This window comes from Passer domesticus, chromosome 18 (genome assembly GCF_036417665.1).
Source record: "Passer domesticus isolate bPasDom1 chromosome 18, bPasDom1.hap1, whole genome shotgun sequence".
Classification (NCBI taxonomy): Eukaryota; Metazoa; Chordata; class Aves; order Passeriformes; family Passeridae; genus Passer; species Passer domesticus.
The window spans coordinates 3568947-3581879 of record NC_087491.1 but is presented as its reverse complement, the minus strand read 5'-3'; the positions used below and the strand labels follow the sequence as shown (position 1 = coordinate 3581879).

Below are 12933 nucleotides of genomic sequence, written 5' to 3'. Positions count from 1 at the left end.
TCCTGGGCTCAGTCCCTGTGTGCTGCTTCCAGAGCCACTCTGGCCCTGCCAGGCAGCGTGGGCAGATCCATCTGATGCTGGGAAGTTCCCCTGGAGCTGAGGGTGACATTCACCTCCTCCCAGCAGAGCCATTTCCACCCCTCAGTGACTCACAGCCACTGAGGGCACCTGGATGGGTGGAATCATCCACCCCTCAGCCCTGGCCCAGTGTCCATCCTGCCATCCATCCTCTCTCTGTCTCTGAGCTGAAGTGCTCTGCCACCCACCCCTGGAGAGCTGCAAATCCTCAGTGTCATCTCTCACCTCACTTGACTTCCCTTTGTGAGGCTCATGACAGCTATGATTCATTCTGGCCATCCCCTAAAAAATTACTGCTCATTTCCCTCTCTAAAAGATGATAAAAAAGAATTACTGGGTAAAACATGAAGCCTTTGTAGCACTTGGGTTTCAAATCAGAGGGATTCAAAGGAGAGGAAGGACAGTGAGCCCTTATATTATCATATATTATCCAAATTCCTCAAAAAGGTGATAACTGATTCTTAAAACCAACTGGAACTTCTCTGCCAGGAAATCCAGAGCACTGAGCTGTGAACCAGCCTCATGGCAGTCACTGTCCCCTGCCCCAGCCCAGAGCAGCTCCAGGAGCACAGAGCATTTCCCTGAGCACTTACATCAGTTTTGGATTTGCAGGTCTCTTGCCTGTCCTTCAGCATCTTGTCAAGGACTCCACTCCTGCACCACACATTAAACACAGTTTTCCCATGCTGGTATCCCACTTCCTGGAAAAAAAATAATCAGGAGAAAAAAAAGTAATTAATAACTGCCATTAGCATGGAAACAACTGGAAAAAACAGACCCATACCTCCAAGTTTTACTCTTTTTCTCAGAACACAGCAGAAATTATGTTGAAAAATCAAATGGGAAGGACAGAGGAACAGGTTTTGGGAGTCCTGGATCCCATCTCCAGCCCTGGTTCTGGCAACAGCACTAAACCTCTGGTGTTGTCTCTCCTCTCATTTTTGGATGAGGGCTCAGAGTCTTCCTTGGGGCTGGAATTAGCTTCTCTCCATCTATCCCAGCCCAGGGTGGGGGTTATTAAGAGGAGAAAAAGGAGCTGACAGCTCTGCCACTGTCAGGTCAGGCTGACTCAAAACAGCCAGGAGAAGCTGAGCTTCAGGAACTGACCCACAGCCACCCCTGCTCTGGGCTCAACATGAGGGGTTTGACACGAAGAGATTTCAGCTCCTTGGAAAATGCTGATGCCCATTTCTATTTCCTGTAAAATCCAGGCATACAGCTGAAATTAACCCCCTCAGTACTTCCCAGCCCCTAAGGATAAAGGAATGCCTGGCCTGTCCTTCCCTTTGGACAGCACAGTTTAAAGGTCCCTTGTGCACAGAGGTTACTGAACTGTGCTGCAGGGAATGAGGATGCAGGAGGTGCTGCCCCTCCATCCATCCCTGCAGTGTCTGGTGCCAAGAACCTGCTCACAGCCAGTGACACTTGTGAGGAACTGCCTTTCTCTCAGGTTTTATTGCACTGACAAAATTTGCCTGGTGCTTTTACATCTCTTTAACAGCAGCACATTAGAACAGAGCAGGGATGTGACAGCTCACGATCTGCTCCCATGATGAACTACCACACCTGTCTGTCAGGGTGCTCACATCAGTCAGGGCTCTCCAGCTGGCAAAGAACAAAGAATTATTTATCAGCAAAGTCCTAGATCCACAAGCAGACAGCAGTGTTTGCCCAGGTGCCAAGAGGCACCAAATATCCCAGAGAAAATATTTACACTGGGGAATCAGCTGGTGGTTTGGAGGAGCTGCTGTGTGTCCTAAGGAGTGTCTCAGATGAGAATCTGCAGGGCTAAGCTGGGCTCCTGGGGTTGGTCAGTGTTTGCTAAGCCAGGACCAGAGAGATCAGTCTGCAGGCTAAGGAGCATCACGGCTTCTCACTGAAGTGTAATGGAGATTGACTTCAAGGAGGAGTCGTGGTTTTCCAGCCTGGAGAGGAGTAAAGCTCTGCAGGAATATCTGGGCATGGAAGATGCCTGCAGGGCTAAAATGGCAAAGAATGGAAGGAGGCAGCAAAATAATTTTCTTAACAGGAGACATTGAGCCAGAATGGCTTTTGCTGTCCTGCCTGAGCAGGGACATTTTTGCTGTGAACACTGGATTATGTCACCAGGACAATTCCCTGCACACCTGGAGCCAGCTCTGCCCATGCTGGGCTCTGACACAAACAAACACAACCCAGTGCCAGTGATGTGTGACCTAGCAGCACTTCTCCAACACCCTGACACTGGTGCCACTTCCTGACCCTCTAAGGGGTGCAGAGGAATTGTGGATGATGTTTTACTCACAGAAGTGTTCAAACATTCACAGAACCAGGTACTTTCACATTTCCCTCCATTTCCAGGACTCAAGGCCTCCCTGACAGACTTCTGCAAACCTTTCATGCTACAACAAACTCCAGGAGGAGGAGAAAGTGAGGACAAACCCCAGCCCACAGCAGTGCCAAACCCCAAAACTGCCCAGAGCAGCTCTCACCAAGCAGCTGAGCCCGAACTGCCATGAAACAGAGCGAGGCAACCCATCCCTTCACAGGTCATTAGAGAATCAAGATTACTAACTCAATTCCTGCTGCTAATCCAATCTCCTGGCTGGGATATCATTCCACAGCATTATTGAGTGTCAATTATTCACTCTGCCAACGCACTCCTCTCGCTCGGCACCAGCTGCAGCACTAATTAGCAGCAGCAGAGCTGTGAGGAGCAGGGCAGCGAGGAGCGGGCAGTGAGGAGCAGGACCGTGAGGAGCAGGATCGTGAGGAGCAGGACCGTGAGAAGAGGGCTGTGAGGAGCAGGGCCGTGAGGAGCAGGGCCGTGAGAAGAGGGCTGTGAGGAGCAGGGCAGCGAGGAGCAGGGCTATGAGGAGCAGGGCAGTGAGAAGAGGGCTGTGAGGAGCAGGGCAGCGAGGAGCAGGGCTCTGAGGAGAGGGCTGTGAGGAGCAGGGCCGTGAGGAGCAGGGCAGTGAGGAGCAGGGCAGTGAGGAGCAGGGCAGTGAGGAAAAGGCAGTGAAGAGCAGGGCTCTGAGGAGCAGGGCTGTGAGGAGCAGGGCAGTGAGGAAAAGGCAGTGAAGAGCAAGGCTCTGAGGAGCAGGGCTGGGGCCCTGGGCTGCCCAGGGGCACTCACACAGATCTCGTCGAACTTGCCGAAGTCCAGGGTGCCGTAGCGGTCGATGGGGGGCCGGATGTACTCACAGTAGTCGCTGTTCTTCACCATCTCCAGCTGCCGCACGCAGCACACGTAGGCCAGCCGAGTCTGGATCTCGGCCATGTTCAGCACCTGCCCAGCACAAATGCACAAATTCAGCTCCTCCCAGTGGGTTTCAGAACATGCTCGGTGTGCTCACCATGAGGGAGAAGTGAGCTGGTGTCTTAGGCTGGAAATGGGGGTATCTATTCCACTGCCATCTGTCAGAGCTGGGGCAGTTCTCCTCTGTTCACGGGGCAGTTTTTTCTTTCTCTCTCCCACAGCCAATCCTCCCTCCAGCAGATCTCTGCTGTCCATGGCCCCTGAGTGTCCCTGCAGGGCTGATCCAATTCCAGCATCCCATGGGGAGATGCTCCACCCAGGGCAGGAGCCAAGCATTCCTACCTGGATCCAATCTGAGCCTGGAACAGCACAGCAGCCTTTGCCCACTGCATTCCCAGAGGAGCAGCTTTCTCCTGCCCTGCATTCCCAGAGGGAGAGCAGGCCCATCTCCAGCAGCCCTGGAGCTGCAGAGGAAAACTCCCCCCTTGTGCAGGATCCCTGCTCCAGCAGAAGCACAGCTGGCACTGCAGGAGGGCTGAGCCCCCATGGGATGGGGCTGTGCCACCACCCTGACACACAGGGGGGCAGGGCCTGTTCTGACTCTGGCAGTGGTTTTTGTTTTCTTTTTTTGTACTATTGCATTTGTATTTTTAATTTTCCTAGTGAAGAACTGTTATTCCTATTCCCACGTCTTTGCCTGAGAGCCCCTTAATTTCAAAATCATAATAATTCAGTAGGAGGGGGTTTACATTTTCCATTTCAGGGGAGGCTCCTGCCTTCCTCAGCAGACACCTGTCTTGTCAAACCAAGACAGCTGGGCACCTGGTGATGCCCTGACACTGCAGCACCTCCAGCTGGGTCCCAGTGTAGGCATGCAGGGACGAGTGTCCATGATCAGCACCAGGAGCAGAACTGCCTTCCAACAAGCTTGAACCCAGACTTCATTCCAGGATATAGTGAAATATATACAGAACTTAGAGATCTCTGCTGAGGTGAGGGGCACAGTGATCCTCCAAGGCAGAAATCAGTGATGCCCCATTCCTGCCAGTGTTCCGGGCCAGGCTGGACATGGCTTGGAGCCTTGAGGGGGAACTGAATGAGCTTTAATGTCTCTTCCAACCCAAGCCAGTCTGTAATTCCATGGTTCTCTGACCTGTCCAGTGCCAGGGCAGAGATTTTGCAGAATGGTTGAGGTGGACAGGGACTCCTTGAGATCATCCAGTCCATCCCTCCTGCCCAGGCAGGGTCAGCTGGATCAGCTTGTCCAAGACCACGTCCAGCTCAGTTTTGACCATCTCCACAGATGGAAACTCTACCAGCCCTCTGTTTGGCCAGTGTTTCACCACTACCAATGAAAAAAGTGTTTTGTGGTGTTCAGAAGGAATTCCATGTTTCCATGGGTGACTACTGCCATTCAGGCAGTTGGAATATTTCAGTGGGTACTACTGAGACCAATTCCAACAATGCATTTGGGAGGAAAGAATTAAAATCAATATTCACTTGGGGGACAGCAGCAGAGCCAGGTAATTTAGGAAATGCAGAATAAGGAACAGAGTTAGCCTGAGCACATGTAAAAAAAGGAAAATATTAATAATAAAATCATGCTCTGCACACCCATGTTTATCGGTAGTACTTAATTACTGCCAAGTGCTAAAATCTCCCCAAATCAGCAGTTCAGAGACATACAGGACAGAAAGCGAGCTGGACAGATTTACTATTTTTATGGGTAAAATTAGTAAATTCTGACTTTATCAGAACATATGCAGCTCCAAGAAAAGGTTTCTTTGCTCTAAGAATTCTGCCAGTCCCTCCCCACATCACTGCCTTCCCTGTGGTGTCAAGGCACTGTCCAGTTCTTTGAATAAGATTTCAAATTTCAGCAGAAAAGGAGACTCAGGGCTGCCCTCATCACTCTGCACAGCTCCTGAAAGGTGCCTGTGCTCAGCTGGGGCTGGGCTCTGTCTCCAGGTAGCACTGACACAACCGGAGCACACAGCCTCCAGCTGCACCAAGGGAGATATAGGCTGGGTATCAGGAAAAAGATTTTCATGGAAAGAATGATAAAGTTCTGGAAAGGCTGCCCGGGGAGGTGGTGCAGTCCCCATCCCTGGGTGTGTTTAACAAAGCCTGGATGTGGCACTGGGTGCCAGGGTTGAGTTGAGGGATTGGGGCTGGGTTGGATTTGATCTTGAAGGTCTCTGCCAGCCCAGTGATTCTGTGAAATCCAGCAAAAACAACAAGTCTGGCACAGGCTTGCTCCTTGAGTAACACAGGGAATCTTCCCACTCCTCCCACCACTCTGGAAAACCATTCCAGCCTAGCCCCCAGTACCTTGACTTTCTCAGCCAGGGGGTTCCACCTCTTCCAGAGCAGCCACCAGCCGGACAGGCAGTCCCCGTAGTTGGTCAGGTCGGTCTCGTCGCGGCTGCCCACGTCGATGGCGATCACCACCTTGGCCCCCATGGACCTGGCCACGTCAGCTGGGGACAGGAGGTGTCAGAGCCCCTCTGCCCTCCCTGCTGCTGTCCCCAGGGGCAGATACAGGTTTGCACGGCTCAGGTGTGTGACCTGAGGTCGCACCCACTGTGAGCGAGCAGCAGGACAGAAGTGACCCTCGGTGCCCATCCCTGCAGGGATCCAAACGGTGGATGTGGCACCTGGGGACACGGGTTAGTGCTGGGGAATGGCTGGCCTCAGCCTTAGAGGGACCTTCAGCCTAAACATGAATCTGCAGCAGCTCAGTCCAGACCATTCCCACTCAGGGAGGTTCTGCGGGGAGGGAGGGATCCCAAATCCTGCATCAACCAAGCCCTGAGTGACCCCAGGCTGAGTCCCCACTGCTGCACTGCCAGGGGACATCACTGACAGGGATATTTTGCCCCGGATCAGTGGGATGACCTGACCCTCCCTGAGCTCACCAGGCAGCAGGAGACAGGGGACACAGCACCAGGGCAGTGACACCAGGTTGGGTATAATGGCAGAGAGCACATCAAACCCACATTAATTCCAAAAAAAGACCTGAGGGACCTGCAGAGAGACCAAGTGGCAGTGCCTTAGGGAGGGCAGTGCCAGTGCTGCAGGGAGAAGGTGACAATGGGAGGAGCAGGACAGGGACCTGCCAGCGAGGAGAGGCTGGATGGCAGCCTGAGAACAGCTCTGGGATCCAAGAGAAGGATTCACATCTCAAAGTGGGAAGAGAAATGAGGCAACACTTCCCACTTCAAGGTCAGTAAAAGGACGAGCTGCAGTCTTTGGATACGGATGAGGATTTAGGGAAGCACCAAGGGAGGGAAGAGAAGGACATGAACCTCACAGAATGGATTTATATTTCTTTCACACCCCCAGAGTCCAAGATAGTTGCAGTTTCCAGAATAGTTTTGCGTAGGAAAACCACAGCTTTGAAGAGCCAATTTAGAGGCTTAATTTAGACACTTCTTTAGATCAGATCTGTTCTGTAACTTGGATTTATATTCCTGGGCTCGTTCAGTCTATTGTTTCCCACCCAGTGTCACCTGTGCCTGCTCTTTGCCCTCTCCAGCTGTGGAGATGCAAGAGGTGCTTTGGCTTGCAGTTCACCATTCTTGCTTACAAGCACAGAGAATGGAGATGCTGATTTGGGGGATCTGTTTTGTGCTATTTCAGTTTCTGGGTTTTAGGTAAATACAGCCCTGATGGAAAATTGAAGTCAGGGTGTGACAGGAAGATGCAAATGACTCGGGTTGCTCAGGTGGGAGTCTCTGCCTGAGCTTCCCCCCTCTTTACCTGAGTCACAAACTGCAGTGACCCTGCAGGGCTCTGCTGCCTTGGCCACCCCTGAGCCACTCACTCTTGTGACTGCAGTGAAACCTGACACAAAACACATCCCAAACACAGCCAGTTCACACCCCTGGACCCTGCTGGGGGGTTCAGATCCCATCCCACACCCCACATCCCTCCTTCCATGGCCCCATAATTCCCCCACTGCCACATGCTCCAGGTGACACCAGCCTGAGCAGCAAATGCTTTTGCTCTCTCAGAATTATTTCTTAATTAACTGATTGAAGAGAAACTCCAAGGTAGATTGTATGTCTATGGCTTGATTTCTCCTCTTCCCTTCAGCAAGCACTAAATTCAGACTTGGCTGGGAGTTGTATGTTCAGAATTTGGCTATCAGGAAATATTTCATAAAAAACTGTATTAATAAATCCAAGATAAAGGAACACCCAGGAAACTGAGAGCAAGGACTCCAGCTAACCAGCATGAGGTTTAAGGCATCCATGAAATTTCTCCTTGTTTTGGGGAAAAAACAACAGCCCCAAGGCTTGCAGGCTGTTTGATGGGCAGGTCTGGGAATTTCTCCCCCCATGAGCTGTGCTCCTACCTGGCAGGTTGTTGATGTAGCCCCCATCCATGAGGAGATGGCCATCCTTGGGGTCACAGAGGGGTGGCATGTACCCTGAGAGGGACATGCTGGCCCGGACGTACCTCCACAGGGAGCCTGCAGGGAGGGCAGCAGCATTAATCAGCCAGCATTAATTACTGCCACGCAGGGGGGAGGCTGCTGCACTCATTAAGATAATCAAGAGATAGAGGCTTTCCTCAGAACACTGTGAGGAAGTTATTAAAACAGTTTATTTTCTATATCACACTGCTGGCCAGGATAAAACAGACTGTGCAGACATCAGGCAAAGCCAGAAGCCAGGGTCTAAGCCCATTCCTCACATTTACTGTTTCCTGTGGGATCTCACATATTCCTACTGCAGGGAGCACCAGGGCTTCGTGGAGCTGGGGCTGAGGGGAAGGAAAAGGTTTCTCCTGAGGACAGAGGGATTGACAGAGCAAGTACAGCTGCAGTCACCGTGTTCCACAGAGATCCACAAACCCCTGACTTTTAGCAGGACCTGAACCTGAAAGATACAAGCTGTAGAACCCCCAAAAATTCTGTTTTCCCTCCTCTGCAACAAGCAAACGTTTTGTCTTGTGAAACCACTACAAATGCCTGCTGGGGATCATTATCTTCTCTTGGGCCATTTCTGTTGGTGCTGTAAGGAACAGTAATAATCCTTTAAGCTGTTAGAAACAAAGTTTAGTCAAGTAGAAATTGATTGGCCGCGTTTCCTGTAAAACATTCTGCTTTAAGGCTTTTATACACTGATTTTTCTCTTAACATTTGCATCAACCAAATTGGGAAGACACTGCATTTCCACAGGCCAAGAGGCTTGTCTGAGAAGTGAATCTTTAAAATACCAGGATAAGTGAGCCTTGCAGTGTTAAATCACTGCTCAGTAATTAACTGCCTGGTGCTTCCAACAGCAACTCTTCCCAGCAAATTCTCTGGGAATTGATTTTCTTTTGGTGTTTTCTTTTTAAAACAGATAACAGCTTTGTTTCTAATTACAACCCCAGCACTCCTGCTGTTAGCACAGGTTAATGCTGGCACATTTGGGGATTATTATTAATAGTTTTAGTGGAACTTCCACCCAAGGAAACTGCTGACGTGTGTTACACCTCACAGACCAAACCAAGATGGGAAATGGCAGCAGCTGGGAACTTAATTTATCTCCATTCAGTGGAGACAAGTGTAACCATTCTCCAGCTGATTCCTATCCTTCCATTAAACTTCCATGGGGACAAGCAGCTGGCTGGAGCGAGTCTCCTGACCTCAACTGGCTTAACCTGCTGTGGAATGGGAATACAAAACCTCTGAGAAGGGTTAATCCTTTTTCTGCTTGTTTTAGCTGCCCTGATCAAAGCCCAGAGTCCTTCAGCAGCTCCATAACCCCCCTGGCACAGCAGGAATGGGCAGTGTGACCTGTGCCAGCCCCAGGGACAAACATCAGATGCGGCAGCAAAGGTTGCAGCTCTCCCCAGGAATATCTGGGGCACCTGGAGGGCTCCCCTGCAGGCTGAGTCACTGCCCTGTTACCCCAGACTGACAAAAGGCAAAGGCAGGGACACATCCCAGGCACCCCAGATCCTCCTCCCCTCTTCACTCAGTGAGACACAGAAAGGACTGACCACAAATGAGAGCCCAACTCAGCCCCTGCTTCAGGCAGAGCCTGTTCTGGGGAAAGACAGCTTCATTTAGGGGAATTTGAATTGTCAAAGGCTTTGGTTGTTTTAAGTCTCATTTATGGCTAAAATACCTGCACTTCACTTTAAGGATGCTTTAAGTATACAGAAAGGTGCCAATGGAGCATTTTCTCCTCCAACAGTGAATGCAGCATCTCTTTAATTCCCTCCCAGCAGCCCTGTCCCTTGTCACCTGTGTACAGCCACAGCTTGGTACTCAGCAAGTAACACAGAAGGGAGAAACAAAAGGAAAGACAAATTTCAAAGGTGAGACAAACCCCAGGAAGAAGGGGTGACCCTGAAGGCTCCCATGATGGTTTAAGGGCTGGAGAGGCCATGCCCACACTCACCATCCCTGTGCACCCTCATGGCTGAGGCAGTGATGTCCGTGGTGATGGTGAAGTAAGGAATCCACAGATCCTGCAACAGACAAGTCCCAAATTTACTAAACTTGTGACCCTGCATTGACCACAGCCTGTGCCTGACACAGCAACAACCTCTGGATCTTACCAGACAGAGCTACAGACACACCTGCATGGAGAGAGAAAAACCTCTCAGTCTGTGTTTAAATTCATACATTTGTTTCTCATGCAAACAATTAATTGAGAACCAAGGCAGACAAAAATCCTCCTGTCCTTTCTGCAGTAGCAAGAGCCCCTTGTTTCAGCAGAGTGTGCAGAGGCAGCACAGAAAGCTCCTCACACAAACCAGAGCCACCTTCTGCAGGGTGTTTTTGTTTTAATTTCAGGTGAGGGGTGGGGGTCTGATGGTCACTCCCATCCCAAGGGATCCCGAGGCTGTTTAGTGCTGGAGGACATGAAGAACATGATCCATGACCTCCTGACTGAGCAGTGGCCAATTTGTACCTCCTGGTGATGGAGCCAGGGTCATCACTTCAGCAGGAAATGCAGATCCAACACTTTCTGGAATCAAAGAGGACAACACCAAATTCTGGAGGCCTAGCTACAGGAACAAAGGACCCTGCAAGGTACATCTCCAAGAAGGTTCTCGAGGTGGCCTGAGACCCTGCAGGGTGACACAACAGTGGGGAGTGTGGAACAGAAGGAGGGTGAGACACAAAAAGAATGGCTGAGCCAAGAGCTTTGAGAGTTTATTCAATGGGGCCAGAGCAAACCACCCAGCCCTGCTCCTGGCAGGGGAAGTTCTCCCTCTGGTTTCAGCTGTGTCTCACCTCCCACCTGCTGGAAAAAGCAAAGGGGAAGGTGACCTCCCAAGTGTGCAGGGCTCTGCTGGAGACAGGACAGTTTTGGAAAGTTTCCATGGTGCCTGGTGAAATGGTAGCTGCCAAGGGGAAGCAGGAGGACTTGTCTGAGTAAACTGAGCTTGTGCACAGGGACAGCTGATGCTGCTCTGTCAATCACAACACTTGAATCAAGGCTGAAGAGGAAAACCTGCCCTCCCAGGCAGCTTTGTTCACTGGACATGGTGTCTGGGCCTTCTCCAGCCCAGCTTTAATGGGCCTTAAACCCAAACCAAAGACAGGTTTGGACTCCAGGACCACTGGAGCTGGAAGCCCTCCCTCACTGGCCAGGCTGCAGCTCCTGGTGTGATTTCTGTGCTGTTCAGCCTGAAATTCTGCACTGCCAAGAAGCAGGGGTTTTCTGGAGAGTTTAATCTCTTCAGCAGCTCTGCAAAGCTGGTGGGACTGGGGAGGGCTCACAGGCACTGCACCAGTATCACAATCCCAGTGTAAATGCCAGAGCAAAGTGGATGAATAAAGTGTGATTACAAGAGAATTAGGGTGCCTCTCTATGCTGAAGATATTCTGGGGATTGCACTTCTCAGTGCACCAACCACATATTAAGTAAAAATAGGGGAATGGGAAAAGAAGCCTCTCTGACACCTCCTTTCATGTTCCTGCAAACACCTGCACAAAGCAAACTAACCCAAGCCCTCCCACACAGCAATAAAAGCTCACTGCTCAGGGATTGTTCCACTGATTTTGGAACAGAGCATCATTCAAGTCTGAAACAGGACTTAATAAAAGTCTTGTCCGATTCCTCACACCTGAGCCCCCAGCTGAGATGATTTACAAGGGCATTTTGGCATGGCGATAAGAATTCTGGCACAGAGAATAAAAATTCCAGAGGCTGATGTTCTCACAGAAGGATGGGTAATTCAAGAGGAAAATAGCTCTATTTCTTGAGAAATTTCCTTCAAGCACCCTGGCCTGGGTTTTTGTGTCCAAGAGCCCCATGCTGGGTTTGGGTGTGCCCCATCTCACATGGATGATCCCAGCTTAGGGAGTGCCTGTGGCTGGAAGCAGTGATGGGGTTTTTGTCACCAGGGCCCCCACATGAGCAGCACTGCTGGGAATCAGGAGACACCCACATAACAAGGGTTGGCAGAGAGCAAATTTCAGAGAAAATGGAAACCTCCCTTCAGTGTCAGAAATAACAGCTCAACGTCAGCACTCCTGCTCCTGCCTCCCATGGGGGAGAGGGGTGAGGACTCTGTGGGAAGCACAGGGGTGTCACCTCACAGCCACAGCAGCAAAGAGGAGGATCTGGCCCAGAACTTCTAAATTTTAAACTTTTCTAGAGCCACAGGGGTCAGCCCCTCAGGTAGGAAGTTCCCAGGTTTTCCTGGGATCACTGCAGTGCCTCCCAGGAAGGAGCAGCTGTGGCCAAGCACCCGAACACAACCTCTGCTTGTAAGGTTGTAAATAATTTTTAATGATAGGAATTTCCAGGTAGAAATCATTGCTACCCAGCCAAACACACCCCAGCTAGGGAGAAAAGATGGATGTTTGTAGTTTGGATCCTTTACAGGCTTTGAGAAAATATTTTTTCAAGGTTCCTGGCTCAGCTCCTGTTCCTTTCTCAGTCTCCCTTTACCCTGGGGCAGCTCCCAGTTCCAGGACTGGTTACCCCACAATGAGCGGGAATTGCACTGAAGGAGTAACTCCCTCTCTCCTGGCTGAGCTACACAACATTTTTCCTTATTTATCTGAGGGAATTCTTCCCACAAGGGGAAACCCTGGCCATGGACTGGGGCTGTGATGGTCAGCACACGTGCACAGAGATGATGCTGCTGGATGCCTCAGGACTGGATTTCTCTCACACAAAACCTTCCTGTGGCTGCAAGGGAAGACCAGAATATGCAACTACAGCTGTTGAAATTCCTAAGGAAGGAATCTGCTGCATCTTAAAAAGGAAGTACAATGAACTGACTGCTGGAATCCAAAGCAGGGATAGATAGAAAAGGCCTCAAGTTGCATAAGGAGAGGTTTAGGTTGGATAGCAGGAAAAATTTCTTCATGGAAAGGGTGGTCAGGCATTGGAACAGCTGTCCAGAGCACTGGTGGGGTCACCATCCCTCAAAAGCCATGTGGATGTGGCACCTGGGGACAGGGGTCAGTGGTGTCCTTGTCAGTGCTGGGGGAATTGTTGGACTCGGGGATCTGAGGCCTTTTCCAACCTTGATGATTCCAGGATTCTCTAAAACCTGCTTGTCTCCAGCACCATCCCCCTGCACAGCAAACTGCTATTTTAAGCCACATGATGATTAATCACTTACTTTCATATTTGCATTTAGGTAGGGAA

At 50.6% G+C, this 12933-nt stretch overlaps 1 protein-coding gene across 2 annotated transcripts in view; it reads right to left on the bottom strand.

The window, feature by feature from the left end:
- PNPLA7 (patatin like phospholipase domain containing 7) overlaps nt 1-12933 on the bottom strand; it is a 137894-nt gene that overhangs the window by 10084 nt on the left and 114877 nt on the right. For both annotated transcript variants that reach the window (XM_064394089.1, XM_064394090.1), the window contains exons 29-33: nt 9718-9787; nt 7677-7793; nt 5648-5796; nt 3194-3346; nt 672-779 (exon numbers count right to left, since the gene is read on the bottom strand). In XM_064394089.1, the coding sequence (XP_064250159.1) occupies nt 672-779; nt 3194-3346; nt 5648-5796; nt 7677-7793; nt 9718-9787 (597 nt within the window). The remainder of the gene's footprint in view (nt 1-671; nt 780-3193; nt 3347-5647; nt 5797-7676; nt 7794-9717; nt 9788-12933) is intronic.